This window comes from Ambystoma mexicanum, chromosome 9 (assembly GCF_040938575.1).
Source record: "Ambystoma mexicanum isolate Mex_15411 chromosome 9, UKY_AmexF1_1, whole genome shotgun sequence".
NCBI lineage: Eukaryota > Metazoa > Chordata > Amphibia > Caudata > Ambystomatidae > Ambystoma > Ambystoma mexicanum.
In genome coordinates this window covers 842,164,220-842,189,523 of record NC_090931.1, presented here as the reverse complement: position 1 = coordinate 842,189,523, position 25,304 = coordinate 842,164,220, and the positions used below count along the sequence as shown (strand labels likewise).

Sequence of the window (25,304 nt, the reverse complement as noted above, 5' to 3'; positions counted from 1 at the left end):
TCTCCATGTTTCTTCAGTTTGAACCGTGGTAGGGACAAAAGGTCCTTATCATTAGATTGGAGTGTTCGATTTTGGGGTAGTGTCTTGATGTGTGATTGCAAATACTTCGGGGTGGTGCCACCGAGGCACTTGTATACCAGGAAGGATGCCTTAAATTGGACCCTTTGTTGGACAGGGAGCCAATGTAGATTCCTCCGGGCTTCTGATACGTGGTCCCTGCGTCCTATACCACATACAACTCTAACAGCCCCATTATGTATTGTCTGTAGTTTTTTTTTAGGTTAGCTGATGTAGTGCCAGCAAGTAGGCTGTTACAGTAGTCCAGCCTAGAATTGATAGTTGCTGTTGCTATTACTGCCCTGTTGGCTTCTGAAAGATATGGGCGAATCTGCTAGAGTGAGTCGTATAGGTGCAACTAGAGCTTAGAGCAGCAACATGCTTGTTAAAATTAAGATTGCAGTCAAAGATCACTCCAAGTGTTTCAACGTGGCTGGATACCTGGATGCTGAATGCTTTGTATTCGGGGCCTAGCGTCTTGAGTTTGGCTACACTACTGACAATCCGAATCTCTGTCTTGTCGTTCAAGGGCAGGAAATGTTCTCTCAATCATGTTTTGATGGTATTAAAGACCTCCATGACCAATTGAGTCGGCTTCATAGGAGCCAGACAGTTCCAAGGTGATCTGGGTGTCATCTGAATAATTTGCATATTTGACACCCAGACCATCCAGGAGGTCAAATACCAACTTGGAGTAGAGCTGATATATCAATGGGGACACGCTAGACCCCATCATCAGTAAGCGATGCAAACAGTGAAACTTGGACTAGATTGGTTAATAATTTGTATGAAAGAACTACTCAAAGAAGGAAGGCTTTGGGGGATTGTAGTTTGTTTCTTTCTTTTTTAGTAGTTTTCTTGTTGAGTGTGGTTGGTTAGCATTGTTAAAGTAGTATAAAGCATAAAGCTCGCCTCTGTTTCTTTGCTAGAATCAAGACTTGTGCAATGTCCATATAGACTAAGATGCTTACTGTGGTTCTGCTGGGCTATCTACATGGCTCTGCACATCTTCGTCTCAGTACAAGTATGATCACTCCTTATTGGTTTGGCTGGACTCTTCCTCGCCCCAGTTTTCTAATATACTTCAGTCAAGTGGTCCCTTTCTTCCTCGTCTCGGTGGTTCTAATGAGGGCTGGATTATCTACTTAAAACAGATACATGGACGTGTGGGATAGTAATGTACTGTGCTTAGAGAGCGAGGATGAGGGAAGTTGGGATGTGTTGTGACCATACTGTGTTCTCTCAGAAGAGTCGTCCCTAGTCCCGTAGGGGGGAATCCCTCCCATGAGATCCTCCCGCTGAGTGCCGCCGCTAGGGGGACTATCTGGTAGCAGCCTCACCTTCCTGGCCTCATGGGATGGGGCTTCCCCAGGGGAGTAGGGACGACATCCAAGGATTCGTCACAGCAATCTTTATTGTTCAAGGTTTAGAGGTAGGAACTCTGTTAAACATTGATTGGGCATAGGCTCGCCTGTAGGAGCAACAGAATGATGAACCCTCTCATTCAACATCCTCGTATCTCAATATCTTAAAGTATTTTTCAGATCTCATTAATACAATATTTTCCAATGTCATCGAAGAGGTCGTGGTAGGGCCCAGTAGGGCTACCAAGCATTCTTGACAATCTCCATTATTTTATAAAAAAAAAATGTTTTGTATTGATAATGCAGGAGTCAATGTTTCTTGATATTCTTTTGTTTGTGTTTTGTATCTGAGGTTTATAGCCAGGATGTTGCTTTTTCTGAAGCGTAAAATGTTTACACTTAAAGGCATAAAATAAGCAGTGTCGCATAGCTATTTGCTATGCAATTCTGTAGGTTTGCTAATTAAATTGACACTTGGATAGCAAGGCTAGCTATTTAAGTTACCATGTTCAATGAAAGCACAGCTCAAACAGCATTTATCTCTTGCCCTCTGGCTCTCTGCACCCTCTGTTCACTGCAGGTTCAGAGGGGCTAATGGAGCGAGTGTGCAGCAGTACTCCACATCCACTCTTAAGTGCCAAAGGCCTGTGTGGGAGTGCTATGCAAAGATCGTTCTTTTCCTTTTCAAATAATTGAAAAACAGAAAGTAATTGGGCTTATACTTTTATTAAGCTAAGCTAACTAAGTCATGTCTGGCAAAGACCAATGTGTTGACCTTTTTTTTAAAAAAAATTGAAATTAAGTTGTACATAATGCATAATTACAGTATTGCTACTGTACAACTCTGCATTGCCTCTATGCTTTACATTAAGATTTTGGTTAGTGTATCCACATCTCAGTCAGCTATATTTAATGTTGTTGGGGACGATGCAACACCCAAACAAGTGAATATTTTTTTAAACTTGCATAACGCGGCCAAATGCTTTTGATGGCAAACCTAGTTCTGTGACCTGCTAGTTGCATACCTCTCCTCTGTGCAAATGGTGCTCAACCCATGAGCTGATCCCATAGTTGTTGGCATTCTATCCTCAAGTCAACAACGTCTCAAAGTCCTGCCACCACCACCTCAAAACTCTTAAGCGCATTTTTCCATACCTCTCCTTTCCCAACCGTCTCTCCGTGGTCCAATCCATCGTTATATCGAGACTTGACTATGCTAACCCCCTCTACCTCGGAATCCACGCGTACCAACTGAATAAACTCCAAAGGGCACAAAACGCGGCAGCCAAATTGCTACTTGCGCTTGGCCCAAGAGACCACATCTCCCCAGCCCTTAAGACGCTGCACTGGCTTCCATTAGCCCAAAAGGTTCACTTTCAAAACCTTATGCATCTCCCATCGAGCACTGCATAAAACCGGACGTCAATATCTTCAAGACAAGCTAAAGCCATATCGCCCCCCCACGCACCCTAAGATCAAGCTCAGCCGGCCTCCTAGTCATACCGAAGAAAAACTCGGTCAGGTTAGGCGGATCATGATTCTCAGCCTTGGCCCCCACGCTATGGAACTCACTTCCACCCCACATCCGCCTAACTGGGGATTTAACGTCTTTCCGCAAACTGCTGAAAACCTGGCTCTTCCCCTAAAACCAACCCGTACCAAAATAACCCAAACAGACTAACAGCAACTCAATGACACCAATCCAAAAAACTACCTGATGCGAGAAATTGACCGATAATAACCCCTAATATAAACTAGAAGGACAAACATAATTAAACAAATAAAGTAGATCAAAGCAGTGAAATGGTTAATAAAAGTAGATCATACGGAAACAGTAAAGAGAGTTAAACAGCTGAAATGGACAGAATGCATGAGGAGTGAACTAAGTCAATGGCGTGAATGGAATGGATGAAGCAAGTGGAACAGATGAATGCATGAGTGGAAGAACAGATAACTGTATAGTTCGAATGAGTGTGGAAATCGAATGAATAAGTAGATCGGATGAGTGTATAGAATGGATGAACATGTTGAGCGGCTGGGTGTGTAGAGCGGACGAGCGTGTAGCACGGATGAGTGTGTAAATACATGGAAGCGAGTAGAACGCAGGAGTGCGTAAAACAGATGAATGTGCAGAACGGATGAGCGTAAACCGGATGAGTGTGTAGAACAAATGAGTATGTGGAGCTGATGAGTATGTAGAGCATGTGACAGCTCCAGGTCGTATCTGCAGATAACCGCGGGAGAAGCAAGTAAAGCGTATGAGTGTGGATAGCGGATGAATATGGAAGTGCGGAGAGTGTGTAGATCACTGGGGCAGATGAATGTTTAGACCGTGCGAGTGCGTAGAAGGGATGAGTGCGTAGAAGGGATGAGTGCATAAAGCGGATGAGCGCCTCGAGCGAACGAGTGCCTCAAGCGAACAAGTGCCCAGAGTGAACGGACGTGTTGCGTAGAGCGGACGAGTACGTAGAACGAATGAGCACAGATTGCATCCAGTACTGATGAGTACGTAGAATAGATGAGTACGTAGAAGTGCTGAATGCGTAGAGCATGGGGCAGAAAGGAGTGCATGCGTGGGGCAGACAGGAGCGTGCAGGGCGGACTGGAGCGCGCGGGGCGGGCTGGAATGCATGAGTGCGTGGAGCGGACCAGAGTGTATGGAGCAGACTGGGGTACATGCAGTGGATAGGAGTGCATGGAACGGACTGGAGCGCATAGAATTGCGTGACTTTTATAGTATGGTTTGGAATGCAGAGAACATTTGAAAGGGCATATAACCCATCATATCACACCACCACGCTTACTCTCTCCTTTACATCACCACTCAACTAGAACACAGAGATACTATGACACCATTCGGTATAGCTGTTCTCATACCAACATCCGCCGCTCACTCCACATCATTCTAACTAAACACTGCTGGTTACACACACCCCAGCCAGGCGTCCTCCTCAGGCCTAACGCAGCCATATCCAGTCTGGATAAATCCTGCCAGAACGAACACATACTCCTGATCTCTCAACCACCATACCTACTGCTAAGAAGCAGCTATTACACGAATACTGCACGAGCTGCACACATACCCGGTGCTCACACGCACCTTTTGACTCCGTCTACTCTCTCTACTGATCTGAACTTCGGTTCCCAACCTATCAGCGCCTTCAGACCATACCAATGGTATATAAGGCGCTATATAAATGCTAAATAATATAACATAACTATCACCCTGTTGCTTTATACCAGTTACTCAAAGTGAGATGGCAGCAAACTACAGTTTTCCACCATATTTGCCCACTTCTCTGCCTGCTACACAGTCTACTGCTTAGTCTTTCTTTCCTCTTGCATAATGACTACACAACGCTAACTAGATGTTTACGCAAAGTAGTGATCAATAGTGCCATCATGTCTGTATATCTATACATCTACTGCAATACCATACACTTTAGTTACTCTCCAGAGGTCGCTTTGCTCCATGATTATGATTGCAATATATATTAGCACCTGCAGGAGATAGCTGTCCAAACTGGTTTCAAAGCCATTCATGCAGCTAACTTTGACATTTTACAGAGAGTCACCCAGGGTCCGCAAAGTCTACATGCACACTCACATAGTCGAGTAGATATTGTGAAGGGATGTTTGAAACTTTTTGTAACATTTACTTTGTTGGCAGTAAGTTTCACTGTGCACGGCTGGCCTCTTGGTGGCAGCAGTGTGCCAACATAAAGTGGGTTTTTGTTGACCTGCACCATTTTCCCCGAAGGCACATTCACATTTTTTTGTCACCCATTGCCATGGGTCGAGTGCATTTCTCTTAGGTTGAATAGGTAAACTAAGTTACTTGACCTTTAGGTTTAATAGAATTTTAAAGAAATTACACAGCCTAACTCCTCTCACTAACGTTTTACTCCCACTTTATATAGAAATGCTGTATTGATGCTTATTTTATGTCTCGGTACAAATGACTTCTGGTGACCTTAAAAATAGTAGTACAACATTGCTAATCAAATGGGTTAATTTGCTAAGCAAGAATATTTTAATTAGCAACTACTGCTAATCAGTTTTAGAAAACTAATTTATGCCTTGCACTTTAGGACTGTCTCCCAGAATGTAGTATGAGTTTTACACTTTTGCGTCCCGTCTCCTTTCCTCCATACTGTATGGGTGTCCCTCGCGAGGGACGGGAGACGGAACCTTTTTCACCAGAAAAACCTTCTTCCCCTTTAAATTTAGGTGCGTGGCCCTGGGAGCATGCGCTCGCCTGACTCCGCCCACCGGCGCCACTCCCCAGTCCCCTTTTCTGCATCGACCAGAACGGGCTGATTTCACCAGCGCTCCTGGGTTTGGCTTCGGCCATGTAATACCACGCGCTCTACCCCAGATATTCTTCTATCTTGTCTTTTCTTTTTCTTTTAGATACTTGGTCCTCCAACGCCACGCTCCCCCCCCCCCGGCGCATTTCGACTTCAATGGGCTTCAGCAGGTGTCCAGCCTTCAAGGGGCTCTTCCCAATGTCAGATCCCCATGCCCTTTGCCTCTGCTGCCCTGGCCCTGACCACAGCTGGGAAGGCTGCTCCGTGTGCGACGCAGTGACACCTCAGGCACTGAAAAACAGGCTAGCTAGGTGGAGGGAGCTCTTCCAGGCGTCACCTCCAGAGGACCTAAAGGACTTTGTAAAAATTCGTTGGAGGCCAAAGGCAAGGCCTTTATTCAGCATCGCACTCCACAAGGGCGACTCCTTTCCCAGGAAGCGCCCGACCGGGAGGAGTCTGTCGGGCTCTAGCACCAGCACACGTACCGAGGCTAGTCCAGCTACCGGCCTTATGGCCGGTCTCCGGATCCTTCCGGTATCGGTGCTGAGGGACTGCAAGGCTCTTCTACTGGGGTTACTCCCGAGGGGCAACACCCTAGTACCGGCATCATGTCCGAGGGGGTACCTTCACACAGGACTACCGGCAGCTCTGCCTAGGGCAATACGCCTTCCAGGCCCCGGCCTGATGTGCGGGATATGCCTTACGTTCCAACACCAAGCGTCTTGGACGGGCTGGCTCCAGGGAGCCAGGCACCAGGACTTCTGCATGTGGCACACAGCTCGACAAAATGGCCGCTGCGCCAGACAAAATGGCCGCTTGTTCGATACCCCCTCTAGCAGAGTGGGTCGAGGAACGAGTCACAAGGTGGGACTGGTTTCAACCAGGTACATGGCCTACAGCTTATCCATCAGCAGCGCAGGGCAGGTTCCCCCTGCACCCCAGGCAGAGTGCGCCCTGGCCCCAGCAGCCTGCAGCCACTCAATCAATATCTCCTCCCACCTCCTCAGCCTCCGAAGACATGTTCTTCAAAAGGTTTCTGACGCTGATGCAAATGCCCCAGATGGGGTCTATCCTTAGGGATGCTATCGGGGACATGCTCCCTCAGATCACCCCACCAGCACCCATTGTAATTCCTCCAATGCTCTGGTGCTCCAGGCCCCAGCATTACACGCGCTGCCTTTACCGGTTCCTATTCTGGCTCCCCTGTCACACACCAGTCTGCGCAGCAGGCTCTGGTTCCCACGCCGCAGCGCATGGTGCCCAATACCCCTCCGCCAGTTCTGGATCCTCTGAGCACTCAGGTGGACACAGACGAAGAGGAGGACTTAGACACGCCATCTTCAGCAAAGGCCTTCCATGAACGCCTTGCAGCACTGCAGAGTACTTGGGCCTTCCTCAGCCCGAGGTCGGGCAGCCCGAAGAGGGGGTCCTGGCGGAAGTCGGCATCCTAAGGCCCCCATCCAAGATGGGGATCCCGATGCAGAAGGACACTGTTGCCCTGGCCAAAAAGGGGTGGCTCAAGCCGCACTCAGCCCAACCTGTCAATAGGCACCTCAATGCCAAATATAGGCGGCTAGAGGGAGATACACTCTTGCTTTTGGCTCATCCACAGCCACACTCCTCAGTGGTTGCTGCAGCGTCACTGTATTATAAGCCACAGTTGTCCTCAACCACCTCCTCCTCGGCGCTGCTAGGCAAGGAGAAGCTCTTGGAGGTGTACAGGAAAAAGCTGTACTCTAACGCCTCCCTGCACCTGCGTCAAGCCAACGCCATTGCCATGCTGGCAGCCGCTAACCAAAGGCTCTGGCAGGAAATTGTGGACTTCCTCCTGGCACTCCCACCCCAAAGCCAGGCTTGCTTCAAAGTGGGACTAGGAGAAGCCAGGCTGGTAGCGTCCGACATTATGTAGTCTTCAGTGGCCCGTATTGATACATCTTGCCTGGCCATCTGCATCACCACGGACATGAGAAGGATGGCCTGGCTCCGGGCCACCAAGTTGAACCCGGACGTCCAGGAATGCATATTGGACCTTCCATTCGAGGGTAGTGACCTCTTCCACTCCTCCACGGATGAGGAATTAAATAAAAAGAACAGCTCTCAGACAGCTAAGTCTTTATCTATTCTTACAAAGGCCACGCCCAAGTCGTACACCCAGTCCAGCCCACCCTCTGACAAGGGGCAGGTGTTTGGAGGGATTTGAGGCTTCCAAGAGCGGCGGTCCAGACAACCTGACCGTGCCCCGAGTCAGCATCGGAGGAAACAACAAAAGGGTGGGGGTGGGGAGGGTGTCCAAGGGGTTTATCAAACCCCCCTTCTCCTCAGCAGCCTCAGAGGGGGAAAAAGGCATGACACGCCCCTCCGGGTCCACGTGTCTCCGGTTGGGGGCGGGCTTGCCTCTCATGTGCAATTTTGGCACCAAAACCTTTCGGCCCCCTGGATCCTATCGGTAGTTTCCACGGGGTACCGCCTACCGGTGCCTCCCTCTCCTCCCTCCTCCCCCACAGATTGGGACAGCACCTGTGTTGACAGAGGTCCGCTCACTTGTCAAGAGCCAGGCAGTGGAAGCAGTCCCAGCCTCCCAGCGAGGATTGGGCTTCTATTCCAGGATTTTTGACATTCAGAAGAAGAACCAGGCTGTCCTGAGATTTGTGTTGGACCTTTCCACCCTCAACCTCTCCCTGCCTCTACAAAAATGTAAGATGCTTACTCCAGCTCTCATTGCGGAGACACTGAACAGGGGAAGACTGGATGTGCACCCTGCATCTGAAGGACGCATATCTACATGTCCCGATTTGGCAGCCGCATCACTCCTTTCTGCGCTCCAGGATCATGGGCTGCCAAGGTTCTACCCTTCGTCCTCAACTAAGCCCCAAGGGTATTCACCAGACTGATGAACGCAGTGGAAATTCTCCTCGGGGCCCACGGCCACCACATTTACCCATACCTGAACGACTGGCTCGTCCGGGCCTCATCGCCAGAGGCGGTTTTTCACACCTCTTCTGTGCTTATGAACACATTCCACGACCTGGGGTTTACGATCAATCTCGGGAAGTCTCCGCTACAGCCCAGGCAGATGCTGACCTTCCTGGGCCTTATCTGGGACACCAGCTTCGCGAGGGTTTTCCCTTCGGGGGACAAGATCACGGCCATCAATATAGCTACTATGCACTTCCTCTCCAGGACTGTGACCTCGGCCTGGTGATACCAGCACCTGCTGGGCATTATGGCGGCGGTCCTACTGGCTGCCCCCCACACGAGACTCAGGATGAGGAGACTGCAGCTGCACTTCAAAGCTTCCTGTAATCAGGAGAGGGGCTCACAATCGGAGCCTTTGGACATTCCCACTTCTCTCCACCCGAACCTCCTCTGGTGGTCCACAAACTTCAAACTACGGCGGGGCAAGCCCTTCCTGTAACCTCTCCCTCAGGTCACTGTCACAATGTACTCCTTCCTAGAGGACTGGGGAGCCACCCTGGACAACCACAGCGCCTATGGAATCTGGACCCGGCAGGAGCAGGAGTCCCACATCAACTGGCTAGAGTTGAAGGCCATATGGCTGGCCCTCAAAGCCTTCCTCCCTCTCATAGAGGGCAAAAATGTACTTATCCAGACGGACAACTCCACCAGCATTTACTATGTGAACAAGCATGGGGGTACCAGATCCCCTCCACTGTGCAACCTCACGGTCAGCTTGTGGGAATGGGCCCCTAGAGAACAACATCTACCTCATAGCTGTCCACCTCCTGGGGGAGTCCAACCTGGAGGCGGACATATTGAGCAGACTGGGGGCGGACAATTACAAGTGGCAATTGAACGACCTGGTGCTGGAGGAAATCTTGCTAAAATGGGGGCATCCCCAAGTGGATCTGTTTGCCTCCCACGACAACAGGAAATGCCAGCAGTTCGCCTCTTGGCAGGGGCTAGGCCCAAGCTCCCTGGGCGATGCATTCCAGATACAGAGGAACTACATGAGGGCTTATGCCTTCCTGCCCACATCCCTGGTCCACAGGGTGATCAAGCAATCGTGTCACCTCAGCATCCATTTGATAGCTCCATTGTGGCCGGCGAGACCATGGTTCTCCGACTGCTCTGCCTATCAGGCAGGCCTCCCATTCGCCTACAGCTGGGCTCAGCTATGCTCCTGACCGGGTACCCCACCCGGCCCCTCACAAACTAGCGCTTGCAGCGTGTCACTCTGAAACGCCTGAACCTATCGCAGGCTAACCTGGAGATCATACAGGGTGCCAGAAGCAAAGCTACCAGGAGCCAATACAAAAGCAAATGGTCTAGATTCTGTCATTGGGTCAGCTGTAATCGACCCTCTCGTGCTCACTGGATGATGTGTTCTCATTCTCGGCACACCTCGCTCACTCTACAAGTCGACACATGCCGCATTTACCTGGCAGCCATAGGTGCCTACAGAAATTCAGAGGAGTGTCTTTTCTCCTGCGCTAACCCGGTGGTCAAACGACACCTAGCGGGCCTCCACAGACTCTACCTGCCTATAAGAGGCCTCACCCTGTGTGGGACCTCAATGTGGTGCTGGGCACATTGGCACACAAACCATTCGAGCTAATGGCGTCCGCAGACATCGTGCTAGTCACCATAAAAACAGCGCTGCTCGTGGGGCTCACCTCAGCTTACAAGGTCAGTGAGATCCAGGCCCCCGTGAACTCAGAGCCCTACACCAACTTTCACAAGGATAAGGTGGTCCTCCGGACGCACCCTGCGTTCCTACCTAAGGTCTCCTGCGCCTTCCACCTTAACGAGGAGATGGTCTTACCTACTTTCTTTGCCGATCCCAAGGATGAGCCTCAGAGGATTCTGCATCATCTGGATGTCGGACGCGCTCTGAAGTATGGTCACCTTCTGCGGCTCAAGGCCAGGATATCAGGCTTCCAAGGCCTCCATCTCTAGGTGAATGGTCACGGCCATCAAGGAGGCCTACGAGGGGCAGCACAAGCCAGTTCTGGCAAATTTTCATGCCCATGCGATCAGGGCCAAGAGCGCTGAAATTGCATTCCAACGTCATGTGCGATGGCAGGTAATCAGTAGGGCGACCACCTGGGCCACCCCCTTGGATTTTTGCAAGCACTACTGTCTGGAAGTCACCTCTAGGTCAGATGTGGCTTTCAGGCAGGTGGTTCTTAGAGACCCGTTTGCTTAAGGATGGTCTCCTCTCCACCCCAGGGCTACACTCAGTTGTAATCACCCATACCGTATAGAGGAATGGGGACGGGGCATAAGAATAATTATAAGTTACCGTAGTGACTAACGGTCCCCTTTCCTCCATACGTCCAAAATACTGGTGTCATTAGGCAATGTTGCAAATTGTCGATGCGTCAATGGGTAGGCGGAGTCAGGCGAGGGCATGCTCCCAGGGCCGCGCCGCTAATTTTAAGGGGAAGAAGGTTTTTCTGCTGAAAAAGGTTCCGTCTCTCGTTCCTCGCGAGGGACGCCCATACAGTATGGGGGAAAGGGACCTATGGACTAAGAGTATGTTAGTGACTATGGTGAGTAATTTATAATTTCTCAGATCAGTCTTTAAGGGAGGCTTTGGTACTAGGACTATGGTCCCCACAATAAAGTGTGGCTGGTGGTGAATACATATTTTGCACCCAGTATGAAATGGAGCAAAAGTGTCAGCTGAAATATAAATGTTTTCACTTTTTGTAGATGGGAAAAGGATGGTCAGGTGAGCAGGGAAGTATGGGAAAAAGCTGGACAGCAAGGACTGCTGGGGGTCAATATTACAGAAGAGCACGGCGGTGTTGGAGGGGACATCCTATCATCTGCAATCGTCTGGGAGGAACAGTAAGTCTTTTCATAAGATTTCATACTATATGGCCCTTTGCTCATTCTCTCTTGTGCTGCTGTGTAGCAATGGATGCAGCTGTCTTTTAAATTACTGTTCTTTTTTTAGTTTTGTTGGTTTGTCTATAGGTTATCGACTACACTATATCAATGGAAGTTTGAAATCTGAAAAGAAGTCTGAAAAAGAGCCTTATGTTATAGAATTAAACATAGGCAATTTTAGTAGAAACGCATTACGTTAATATAACACCATATACAGTAAGTTGCATAAGATTGGCGATTTGGTGAACTGAGGATAGCACCGGGGCAATGCGCTAAGATCACGCAGAGCAACAGCGGTTTGCATCACGGATCCGCGCTTAGAAACCGAACTCTGGTATGGTATTAGGCACGTTATAAAAAGACCGATATAATAGATACATTTTCATTAAACACCATTTGAAACAATGTTAACGCACACATTAACTCATCAGAACATTTTATTCAAACCGAACAACTTTAAAAACTGAACCACTTAAATAATATTGCGACTACTTTGCCTTCAAAATATGCAGCAATGGAAGTCAATCAACTGTAAAAAAAACTCATAAGAGGAATTAAATGCTTAAACTCAATACTGCAATAAAGTGCCTAGTACAGTGTTTTTGATAGAAACTTATTAAAAACATCAACACATTTTACGAAGACGACTGTAGTAGTGTTCCCACTCAGTAGAAACATAAATACATCCTTAGCTATCTTATTCTGTGGTCCTAAAAAACAGTGGACTGATGAGTCCATTACAGACAAGCGTGTTTTAGGCACACACAAAAATGCATCTTGGAATTTTGCATCTTTCATCCAATAACATTAGTACCGTTGGATGGACTTCTTGAAATCCTGTAATTAAAGAGGCCAGGTTTGTCCCTTGGTTTTGATCCAGTTTGAAACACCATTCCCCTCCCCTCAAGAGCACCTGACCGGACAGGCAGCGTGCCAGTCAGAATTAATGTTCTTCCATAGTATTGCCTCACATAGTTCTATGTTAAAATGTCTCTCTTTAAATGCCTCTACCTATAAAAGCTACACTCAGAGTCCTAACACCACATATTTATATCAGTTGTCACAATTAAAATCACTTTGGAATGGAAATGGTGCTTCTTTAAACGACACACCAAAATTTTGCCATTCAAAATTGATACCACTGTAAGAAAAGCAGAGCAAACTGTCCTTTTGTTAACAGTCGAGAGTAAATGCAATTAGTTACTGGAATTAATGCTGGGTCACCTCACAGACCCCGAATCACTTAACCATCGTGCGGGACACTCCTACAATTCAGAATCGCTAGACCGTTCCAATCCCTACTTCAATCTTGTGTTATTATGTTGTTCCTCCTGCACCAGAAACATCCCCACTGCCTGACCGTGCACACATTGTGAGCTGCAGTGTTTTCCAGTCGCGCCTATCGATTTATGGCTTTGTTTGAGGCTTTACGATCTTCTTCGGCCTCACAGCTTACTTATAGAGCACATTTGACAAAAACTAGGTTGAAATAAAATGCTGCTTTCCAAACCTTGTTTCCGTTGACAGTCTTTAGCGAAGTCCTATCCTCCACAACTTTAATGATTGGATGAATTGAGTATGAGCCCAAGTTGTCATCAGATTTGGACACATCCCTCTAAAGTGGGCCTGCCCATTTATAATTATATGTAGTTTCCCTGGAAAGGTTTTTACTTGATCAAGTTTACACTAATCTGTAAACCAGTGGACCTGTTTTGTTTTAAAAACAAAAACCGTATCTCTTTAAATCAGCATCTGAACGTGCACGGACTGGTTTTCCTGCTCTTCTCCTTCCAGGTAGAGTTGGAATCCAAGCCTCCCCCTGCACCTTCCCGCAACCACCAACCCCCACACACTTGGCACCATCTGCTTCCTCGACAACTCGGTTTCATACCTCCATCCTGTCACCCTATTTCTAATAGACTGAAAAGAGGACTGACTTGCTATCCTTCTTTTGTATGTGCTTTCATTGGAACTACTTCCTGGTTTATTTGTTCATTTAACCTAATTCCTCTAGTGGGCCCCGAGCAAAGGAAAGACCGAGCTAAAATAGGATTTTTTTTTTTTTGTTGGATGCCTTTCTGTGCTATCTGTTATTCCTGGTTTGCCTCTGGGTGCCACACACATGATGCAAACAAACAACATATAGATCAAACTCCAGCACAAAGCTTCACTGAGGCAACTGTTCACATATGTATGCATTCTCCTTAACTGCCACTCAGCAACAGCACATAAATCACTCACCTCTGAGATACTCTACCTTCCAGGAACAGGTCTGAAACCCCACCACACACACTCATCACCCTGACATGCTACCTACACAGTACCTCATCTACCATAGAAACTGCCCACACAGAAGAGGTGGCGGCATTGCCGTCATATTCACTCACTCCCATTCAACAAACCACTCACACACCATAAAGATCATTTTCATAAAGGATGCTTTTGTAAGTTTCCACTTCTCCAGCATGGGGTCTGGCATGGATTCACATGCTCATGAATATTCCCCGTCGTCAGGCTGGGAATCCTCGGTAAAGAAAAAACCAGTATCAGTTTAGTTTCTGATCTGTCTTTCGTAGTAATAACCAATCACTGGTCTCTGCGTCATACTGACCACAGCCAATGACTGCCCTCTACCTAAGCACCGCCTCTGGCAGCCATCTTCAGATTTTTACCGCACGTTCATGTGTTGGGATCCTCGTGCTATTGCTCTCGAGCGTTAGTGCTATTTTTCGCGCTTTTTCACAAAAAACTTCGATTCTTTCGGTCAAAAGAGCCTCAAGCTCCACCGATCCTACATCCGATCAACGGGGACCCGTGTCGGATTCATCTGTGCCCCTCAAGGGTGAAGATTTCGTCGAGCTACGCTTCGGAGGACTCCAGAAGCTTCTCAGGCCCGGTCTCGGAGATGGCCCAGGAGAAGGGAAGCTCGACGCCCGGAAAGCTGTTCAGGGTCTGCCCTGGATGCCAGCTGCAGAACGTCTTCAAGGAGGACGAACACTCTTTCTGCCTTTACTGCCTTCATGAGGACAAGACGCACGTGGAGAAGGACTGTGCGTTTTGCGGCAACATGTCGGAACGGACCATGAAGGACCGCCATCAACGTCTCGCCAACTGGCTGGAGGGTAAGAGCCCGTCTGGCGAGAAGAAGAAGAAATCCGAGCGGTCTTCTAAGACCTTTGAGGGCGCCCCGGCGACGGGGGCCCAACATAAGGCCAAGCACCGCGAGTCCGCTGGCACCGGGAGCGCCGAACGGTCGGGCTCTACGGGCGCCAGGCAGGGCGCACCCTCCCCGGCACCATCAACCACGAGCCAACGCTCTGGGTCGGGTAAGAGGAAGGCCGAGCACCCGGCGAAGCTCCTGGAGAGGCCCCGGTCGAGCTCTAAGGCAGAGGAGGAGCGTGGCAGTGCCCCCTCCCTCAAGGATAAGGCGGTGAGCGCACCTAAGGTGGTGAAGGCCTTGATCCATCCGACCAAGCCCTCTATCGAAACGGTCGCGGCGGCCCTGGCTCAGCCTGTGGTGGCTACACCAGTGGTGGCGACCTCAGGGCCCAGAATCTCCCTGCCTCCGCGGAGGGAGTCTTCCTTTGTGCCCATCGATAGGACCCCCGTGAAACCCTCCGTGGGGAAGAAGAAGGGGGGGCAGGGCGTAGTCGTAGATTCGGCCTCAACCTCAGAAGAGGAGCTGATCGAGGTCTTAAGCCACGGCCTAGGCGTGGATGAAGGCCAGCCCGTCGGAATGGACCCCGACGCAGGTGACGACGACGACATCGTCGAGGATACCGACGGGGCCCCTGCTCGCCCGTCGGATTCCCCTCTGCCAGCGCCGCAAGACAACTCGGCGGCCATTTTGTTGGCCATACAGTCCTTATGCTCCGAGATAAGGACGAGGCTACCGTTACCGACGGAGGAACCTCTCCCGTCGGGGGATCCAGAACCGGGACCTTCTGGTGTTCCCCCTACCAAGAAAAGAAGGATCCATCCACCACCTCCTTTTCAACCGTCGCGCCCCGTCCAGCCCTCCTCCCCGTCCACCCGAGGGGATGATACGGGGACTGACACGGCAGCGACGGGTACGGACGACGAGGCATACGACGAGGATTTTCCGTCGTCGCCTCCCACCAGGGCTTCTCCGCCCGACGAGATCGGATCTTTCCACTCCATGATCTCCAGGGCTTCCGAGCTTTTCCAACTCTGCCCTGAGGAGAAGAAAAAGGAAGGCTTCCTTTATCAGCGACGCGAGGCCAAGAGGAAGACGGTCCTCGCAGTGCCTCTGTTGGACGACATTTGGGATGAGGGCCTTTCCCTCCTCAAGAACCCTTCCACGACGCCAGCTAGAAGAGACCAGTACGAGAAGAAATACCGGGTTCCGGACACGGCCCCCCTATGCCTCCGGGCGCAGCCTACCCCGGACTCCGTCGTCTCCGCGGCAGCCAGGAAGAAAGCGGGGGGGGGTGCGGCCTCCACATCGACTTCCCCGCCGGACGGCGAGGGAAAGAAATTGGATGCTATGGGACGTAGAGTCATCTCGTCGGCGATTAAACCGGCCAACGCCTTGGCTATCGTGGCCCGCTACGACAGGGAGCTCTGGTACAAGATAGCTCCCCTGCTGGATTTTCTGCCGGACGACAAGAGGGCGGAGGCCCTGGAGATCCTGCAGGAAGGTGAGGTGGCCTCGGACCACGCCATCACCGTGGCGACGGACATCGCCGACACTGGGTTCCGCCAGCTGGGCAACGGCGTTTGCCTTCGACGTCGTGGATGGCTCAAAGCTACGGACTTTCGGCAGGACGTCCAGACCAGAGTCCTGGACATGCCCTTCGACGGGAACAACCTGTTTGGGAAGACAGTGGACGATTCCCTTCAGGCCATCAAGGCGGATACTGAGACGGCCAGGGCCCTTGGAGTCCTGCAGCAACGACGAACGCCCTTTCGGAGCGGCGGAGGCAAGGGCGCCTCCAAAGGTTCCGGCGGCGGTTTCGCTTCCTACCGTCAAGCGGCCCGCTCGTCGTCGCAAGAGGCCTACAGAGGACGAGGCAAGTCTAGCGGACCCCGCCGTCGTCGCCAAGGAGGTCAAGGCGGCAAGGCCGCGTCCAAGCAGGATTGAACCGGCCGTGGGGTCGGGCCCCCACCGAAGCACCCCGGTGGGAGGCCGGCTGGCGGGCTTCGTCAGCGTGTGGGAGTCCATCTCCACCGACCGTTGGGTGCTGGACGCCCTGGCCCGGGGCCACGCGCTCGAGTTTCAAAGAAGGTGCCCGTGCGTCCCCCCGTGGCCAGGAAAGAACTTCACGTCCCTCAACTTCTCCTGGAGGTAAAGGCGATGCTCAGAAAGGGCGCCATCGAACTCGTCCCAAAGAGGCTTCGGGGCTCCGGAGTCTACTCGCGATACTTCCTCGTGAAGAAGAAGACGGGAGGATGGCGCCCCATCCTAGACCTGCGACGTCTGAACAAGTTCATCAAGGCGCAGAAGTTCCAGATGGTCACCCTCCAGCACGTCCTGGGTCAGCTGGAGGAAGGAGACTTCCTATCGTCGTTGGATTTAGAGGATGCCTACTTCCACATTCCCATCCTAAAGGGGCACCGAAAATTCCCCAGTTCAAAGCCCTTCCCTTCGGACTACGGTCGGCACCCAGGGTATTCACCAAGTGCCTCGCACCGGTGGCGGCGCAGCTGCGCCGCGAGGGGATTCACGTCTACCCCTACCTGGACGACTGGCTCATCCGCGCCAAGACGAGGGAGCTCGCCGTGGTCCACACGGCAAGGACCGTCCAACTCCTCACGGACCTGGGATTCTCGGTGAACTGCGCCAAATCCCACCTGGTGCCCGCGCAAGTCGCACTGTTTCTGGGAGCGAGGCTCGACACAGTGTCCCTTCTGGCCTCCCTGTCGGAGGAGAGGACCAGGACCATCTTGGGCAAGGTGCAATGGATGTTGGTGGCCGACGCGGCCAAGGTGAGGTCCATCAAGTCCCTCCTCGGGATGATGTCTTCCTGCATCTACCTCATTCCCATGTGCAGGCTCCGGATGCGCCCGTTGCAAGAATTCCTGGATGCGCGCTGGATCCAGACGACGGGCAGCTTCGAGGAAAGGATCAAGCTCGACGAGAGTTTCCGACGAGCGATACGGTGGTGGGGCACCCGCGCGCATCTGACGGCGGGCATGGACTTCCAGACCCCAGCCCACCAGGAGACTGTGACCACGGATGCCTCCCTGGAAGGGTGGGGAGCGCACACCGAAAATCTGCACGCAAGAGGACTCTGGCTCCCGACGGAGAAGTCCCTGCATATCAACGTCCTGGAGCTCCGTGCAGTGTTTTGGGCCCTCAGGTCCTTCCTTCCGTCCCTCAAGGGCAAGGTGGTGAGGATCTTCACCGACAACACCACCACCATGTTTTACATCAGGAAACAGGGCGGAACCAGGTCCCCAGCGCTGTCCAAGGAGGCGCAGGACCTGTGGCATTGGGCCGTCGCCCAAGGGATTTTTCTGGTGCCGTTTCATCTGGCAGGGATAAAAAACACCATCGCCGACTCACTCAGCAGGGAGCTGCGCTCGTGCCACGAGTGGGAACTACGGCAGGATCTGGTGGATCGCCTCTTCCGACGGTGGGGCACACCCCAGATCGACCTGTTCGCGACGGCGACGAACACCAAGTGCCGGAGGTTCGCCAGCAGGTTTCCCCAGACGAGGAGCATGAGCGATGCTTTCTCGTTCCCCTGGGAGGGCCTGTTCCTCTACGCGTTCCCTCCCTTGCCTCTGCTAATCCGGCTCGTCAACCAGCTCAAGAGGTCACGGTGCAGGATGATCCTCGTCGCACCTGCGTGGCCGAGGCAGATATGGTTCCCGGACCTTCTGGACTTGTCAGCGTCCCCGCCGATCAAGCTGCCGGCGGACGCGGATCTACTCTCCAGGGAAGGAGGCGCCATCCTCCACCACGACCCGAAGTCGCTGAACTTGCAGGCCTGGCTCCTGCAGCGCTAGAGTTTGGAGGATACGACATACCGGCCGATTGCAGAGAGGTTCTTGCAAAGGCCAGGGCGTCCTCGACTCTTAAATGCTACGGACACAAATGGAAGAGGTTCTCTGTCTGGTGCCACGCACAGAAGATTAACCCTCTACGGATTACGGCTCCCCAAGTACTGCCGTACCTGCTGATGCTGGCCAAAGCTGGTCTGGCACACGCGTCCATCAAGATTCATCTTGCTGCGATCTCCCGATACACCAGAACCACGGGGCGGACGTCCTTGTGGTCTCATCGTCTGGTGAAGGAGTTCATGAAGGGACTGTTCAGATCGTTCCCGCCGGTGAAGGCTCCGGCCCCGGCGTGGGAGCTCAACGTGGTGCTGACCAAGCTCATGGGACCTCCGTTCGAGCCTCTGCACTCGGCCCCGTTGAAGTTTCTATCGTGGAAAACAGCTTTTCTTGTGGCCATCACCTCCGCACGACGAGTGGGAGAGATCCAGGCCCTTTCCTGCAAGGCCCCGTACTTGACTTTCCACGACACGAGGGTAGTGCTCAGGACGCACCCCTCCTTCATGCCCAAGGTGCCGTCGGACTTCCATCTCAATGAACCCTTGGTGTTGCCTGTGTTCTTCCCGTCGCCTTCGTCGCCGGCTGAGAGGACTTTGCACTCGCTGGATGTGGCTAGAGCGCTGAAGTTCTACGTAGACCGCACGAAGTGTTTTCGGAAGACGTCACAACTCTTTGTGAACTTTGGACCTGTCAATCAGGGGAAGGCTCTCTCGAAGGCTTCCATTTCCAGATGGCTCTCCGGCTGTATCATGTACTGTCACCGGTTGGCAAACCGACCGCTGCCTGGCCGTCCGAGAGCCCATTCCACCAGAGCGATCGCAGCTACCACGGCGTTCCTATCTGGTGTGCCCCTGCTGGACATATGCAGGGCTGCTACGTGGAGGTCGACGCACACCTTCACGAAATTCTACTGCGTCGACCGGGATTCCAGGGAGGAGTCCAGGGTCGGCCAAGCAGTGCTGCGCAACCTGTTCGCCTGAGGTGAGCCTGGTGAGGAGGTAAGATGCTTAATGTTGAGTTGATGTGATGCTTAATGTTGAGCCTTTGCCACCTCCCGTGGTTGTGCATGTGTGTACTGCTATGTATTCTTTATTCATGAGCATGTGAATCCATGCCAGACCCCATGCTGGAGAAGGAACAAGTTACTTACCTGTAACTGTTGTTCTCCAGCATGGGTCTGGCATGGATTCACATGCGAACCCTCCCGCCTACCCCTCTGCGGCTCTTCACTTGGTCATACTGCCACTTCACGTGCTTCCAAATCTGAAGATGGCTGCCAGAGGCGGTGCTTAGGTAGAGGGCAGTCATTGGCTGTGGTCAGTATGACGCAGAGACCAGTGATTGGTTATTACTACGAAAGACAGATCAGAAACGAAACTGATACTGGTTTTTTCTTTACCGAGGATTCCCAGCCTGATGACGGGGAATATTCATGAGCATGTGAATCCATGCCAGACCCATGCTGGAGAACAACAGTTACAGGTAAGTAACTTGTTCCTTAGATACCACAGAAAATCAAGGTTTTGTTACAGTTTAGTCGACTAACTGCCAATATACTGAGATATTGTCTTGATATATGCCTTGTCTTCAAATCCCTCCATGATCTTACTCCCCCTTACCTCTCCTCCCTTCTCACTTTCTACTCCCCCTCCCGTTGTCTTCGATCTGCTGACCATTTCCTTCTCACTGTTCCTCCTTCCCCCTGCGCCTCCTCCCGTTTCCGCTCCTTCCAACTCCTAGTGCCTCTGCACTGGAACTCCCTTCCTCTCGCAATCCGCTCCACCCCTACCTTCTCTTTTTGCTCCTTGAAACCCCCACCCCCCTCCATCCCCTCCCTCCTCATTCTTTCCCCTTGACTATCTCTCCCCCCTCTCCTACCTCCCCTCTCTCTCCCTTCCCTTTCCCTCCTCCAACTCATCACCACTACTCCCCCTTTTTCCCCTTCAGCTAATTGCTCTTTTTAATGTTTTGTTGAATGGTTCATATTGTAATTTTGCTTCCACCGATATATTGTTTGTTTTATGTACTAAGTTGTTCCACTGTACAGCGCCTTGGTGTAAGGCGCTTTATAAATCAATAAATACAAATACAAAATACAAATGGTAAAATGCATTAGCTTTTGAAGGGTGTCCAGTCAAAGTTTCGAAACAATAGTTTAGAATGTCAATAGTTCGGACACAAAAGTGCCAAAAAAAAGGTTTAGAATGTCTTTTTTTATATTAAAGGGTTTATTTTAATTTCGTATTGTAAAATAAGTGTTTAAAAAAACGAAAAACAGGGGTTTGGGGGGGACCCTCCCCTACCCCATTAAAAAAAAAAAAATCAAAACTTTTTTTCTGGCACTTTTGTGTCGGAACTTTTGGCATTCGAAACTTTGACTGTCAAAACTATCACTAGGAACCTTTTGAAGTCCAATGGGCACCATCAAATGGGGGACTTTCGAATTGGAGCTTCTTTGAGCTGCCGCTTTAGGTGACTCAGTGAAGAATATAATGTGTACATTGAATTGCAGCCCTGAAAGTGGCAGACTCTGCACGAGAGACGATTTGGGTAGCTATGTGGTATGGCGTTTTATTGGAAGTTCTTCTGTTTGTGGAGTAATACTGTATCTTAACATTATTCACTTCTGATTAGTACCTTCTATGAAGATGACCGACATCATCCTGTTTGACAGATGGTAATTTTCCTGTCACGATTATCATATTAAACATTGTTGAATAGTCCATACGGTAGGGCAGAGCTTGATGGTTAGAAAATGTAATCTACCATTAGCTTTATCTGCCACTCAATTAGCCCAAATGCCCTCTTAACACTTGCCATGGCCATTAATAGCATTCCGGGTGCTACACTTCTGGATAACACAGGATTCTGGATGGTTGGATGCTGGTAAATAGAGCGCAGTCCGCGGTGCCTTTTTATACAGATGTTTTACTCAATTTCCTCGCTCTGCCATTCTGAATGATGACCTGGTTAGAAGGCATATTGTTATGCAGCACCATTTGTTCCCTAAGAGCTTTAGATAACGAAGCTTTAACTAAAATATGAATGATATGTTATTAAAGTGTATTTTTTAGGTTACAATTACCTTTTAATTGTATCCTGTGTCAAATAGGTTTAGACTCGCTGTCATTTAGTCATTCGGTGTAATTTCAGTTTTACAGAGACTATCTTTTAAAAATGGTTTGCACTAAATACAATCGTGAGCCCGCAAAATAATGCTTTATCTGGAACCCTTTCTTCATTTGAATGATGCACCAAAGCCCCATGGGAAAAATAATACAGCCCTATTCCTTAATGTTTGAAAGCTTTGGGACAAACCAAAAACAGAGCTGTGCATAAATGCAGCCTTCTTGCTTTTTTTTGTAAATAATTGTTGTACTTCTTTTTATTGATTTTAGCATATAAAACAAATCAAGAAAGAAAGCAACCGCATCAACTAAACCCCCCATCTTACCCCCCCAACTTTGGCCGTAGCGCCAGTAGGTCCTTCCTTCCCATTAGCCCCCTGCCCGCCCTTTAACCATGAATGTCCAGCAGCTTTAGTCTTTGGGGGCACCATTGTTCCCTAAAGTCCCCTTTCAGGTAATCTAGCGTCTCACCCCAATCAGCTGAAAAGTTCCCCAACTTAATATCAGCCGCGTATGTGGCCCATGTCAGTGAAACAATATCCCACATTTTCCTTAGCCAGTCCCGCTCCATAGGAATCGTCGGCCTCTTCCATTTCTGAGCGATTAGACCCATCGCTGCCAAGTTGAATACCACTTTCACCTCAAAACTCCCTCTCCTTTCCTCTTCACCCCCTGCTGCTCTCCTCCCCAGCAAGATCTCCCGGGGGTCCTGACTGCCCCCCACCCCTAGGGCCTGGGACTGGGCACATGCAATTTCGACCCAAAAAGGTCTAATACGTGGGCATTCCCACCATATGTGAGTAGCCGTACCCACCTCCCCGCAGCTCCTCCAGCAGTCCCCTGAAGTTGTCGGATACATCGCGTGCAGGCGGGCCGGGATATAGTGCCAGCCATAGATCTATTTGTACCAGGCTTCCTGTAGTTGGGTCGCTTTAGCCACCTTTGGAATTGTCCTCCATAGCCTCTCCCAGTCTTCTCTTTCCATTCTAGCCCCCAGTTGTTGCTCCCATCCCCTCATGTACGGCCAGGTAACCTTCGGGCCTGTGCTCTCTAAAAGTTTATATAGATCCAAGACTAGACCTCTGGAACCCTCGTGGGTCAGGAGGAACCGTTCAAATTGTGTCAGGTCGCGTGTAGCTGCCTTCATGACCTCAGTCGACATGACCCAGCGTCTAATCTGGAAGTATCTGTGCCTTTCCCCCTCGCCTACCCCGAATTCGTGCTTACATTCCTCGAAGGTTTTCACCTTTTGGTTGTGAAACATATCCCTCAGCGTCCTGCACTCCCCCCTCCCACGCTCGGAATGCCCCCCTCTCCAGTACCGGCGTAAAATCCCCATTGTTGAAGATGGCGTGAACGGGGATGTAAAGGACGAGATACCCCGCCTCTCCACTGCCCTATCCCAGGTGTCCACCATTCCCTTTGTTATAGCACTCAGATAGATGTGGAGTGGTCTTAGCCTCCGCGGAAGCCATAATACCTCCCCCAGGTGATGTCGAGCAACTGCTCTGCCCATTTTTTACCCAGTGCATCTCATAGTCATCCGCAAACCATTCCCTAATCACCCAGAGAAGTGCAGCCTCATGATATCGCCTGAAGTCTGGAATAGCCAGGCCACCCCGCCCTTGGGACGCAATGAGAAGTCGCCAGGACAAGCGCGGCCTCTTGCCTTCCCAAATGCATTCTTTGACCACTCTGTCCAATTCTGTAAAGAAGTGCGCAGGAATGGGTAGTGGAATCGCCTGAAACAAATGGAGTACATGGGGAAGAATCGCCATTTTAAGACCCGCCCCCCTCCCTAGCCAGGAGATCTTGAGGGCACTCCACCTCCTCAGGTCTTTCTTAATTGCCGTTAGCATGTGGGAGTAGTTTGCACCGTACCAACTGTCCAGGGAAGGGGTTTTCCTAATCCCCAAGTATCGTAATCCACCCGGGCTCCATTTGAACAGGGAGAGCGCCTTTAATTCCCTCGCCTCATTCTCCTCTAGTGACAAATTCATCAGTTCCGACTTCTGCCAATTGACCCGCAGACCCAATACCTCCCCGAATTTGGTCAGCACTTCTATGCTCGCCCTGATGGACTCCTTCGGCTGCGTCAGCGTGAGCAACATATCATCAGCGAATGCGCCACTTTATGCTGATATCCCCCGAATGGTATTCCCCGAATCTTGTCTGCCTCCCTTATAGCCAGTAGAAGGGGTTCCAAATATATAGCGTAAAGCAGGGGGGACAGGGGGCATCCCTGTTTCGTCCCCCGCTGGAGCCTAATTGGGTGTGATGTTTCTCCATTCACTAGGATGCGCGACCTGGGATTCTTGTAATTTGCCACAACCATGTTGATGAACTCTGACCCAAGACCCATCGTTTCCATGACTTGGAACAGGAACGACCACTCCACCCGATCAAATAGCGTCTAGATCTAGGAGGATCGCCAGAGTGGTCGTCTTCCGTGTTTTCTCAACCATGTGGGCCACCCGTCTAATATTGTCAGCTGTCCGCCTCCCTACCACAAACCCTGTCTGGTCCTGGTGGACCAGCGAGGGTAAGTACTTCTCCAGCCATTTCGCCAGTATTTTAGTATACATTTTTGCCTCTGTGTTTGAGGGCAATGGGTCGATACGATGTGCACTCTTCGGAATCCTTGCCCGCCTTATGTACGAGTGTTATTTTAGCCTCTTCCATCGAGGGGGTAATGCTGCCTCTGGACCCAAATGAGTTGAATAGTTGTGTTAAATGCGGAACTAACAGATGGGAGTAGGTTTTCTAGAAAGATGCTGGATAGCCGTCTGGTCCCGGGGCCTTACCGCGGGGGAGTGCCATTATGGTTGCCCTTACTTCGTCTTCCATAATAGCTCGCCCTAGCTCTCTCCCCTCATCTCTAGATAACCGTGGGAGCGGAAGGGCACCCAGGAACTCCCTCTGTGGCCCAGGCAATGGATTCTGTGAAGAGTATAAAGCTTCGTAAAACTCCGCCATCCTCCCCTTTATCTCTTCAGTCCGAGTGAGTCTCTCACCTCCTTTATCCCTCATGGCCACGATAACATTCCGTTCCCTGTTTCCCCTCAGTAAGCGAGCCAGAAATGAGTCTGCCTTATTGGCCTTCGCATAGAATATTTGTCTAACCCTAAGCATAGCCTCATCCGCCTTTTTGATCCTTAGGATCCCCAACTGGCCCTCTGCTAACTTGTATTCCCTGTACACCTTCCTAGTGGGGTTCTCCCTCAATCGTACCCTGGCGGCCTCCACCTCTCTTTCCAGCTGTGCCTCGAGCCCTCTCATAAGCCTGTTTCGAGGGGATTGGGTCCTCCGACGTATTCCATATCTATGACAGGTAATGTCCACAGCTTCGGAAAATCTTTGGCGTCGGCGTCCTGCGTCGATGACGTCGATGCGCCGTCCCCAAGGACCTCCGACGACAGCCGACGTCACCCGATGTGATAAGTAGGACGCACGACGCCCATAGCCTCAGTTCTGTTTTTTCCGCGAATGTGTTTGCTTCGTGAATCTCGGTACGCTCGACTCATTGGCGTTGCTGTTTTCTTTCTCGGTTCGTTGAACCTGTT

At 50.8% G+C, this 25,304-nt stretch overlaps 1 protein-coding gene across 1 annotated transcript in view; it reads left to right on the top strand.

Moving 5' to 3' along the window:
- ACADL (acyl-CoA dehydrogenase long chain) overlaps window positions 1–25,304 on the top strand; it is an 888,967-nt gene that overhangs the window by 289,085 nt on the left and 574,578 nt on the right. Inside the window, exon 3 of the mRNA XM_069615906.1 lies at window positions 11,408–11,545. Coding sequence (XP_069472007.1) covers window positions 11,408–11,545 — 138 coding nt within the window. The remainder of the gene's footprint in view (window positions 1–11,407; window positions 11,546–25,304) is intronic.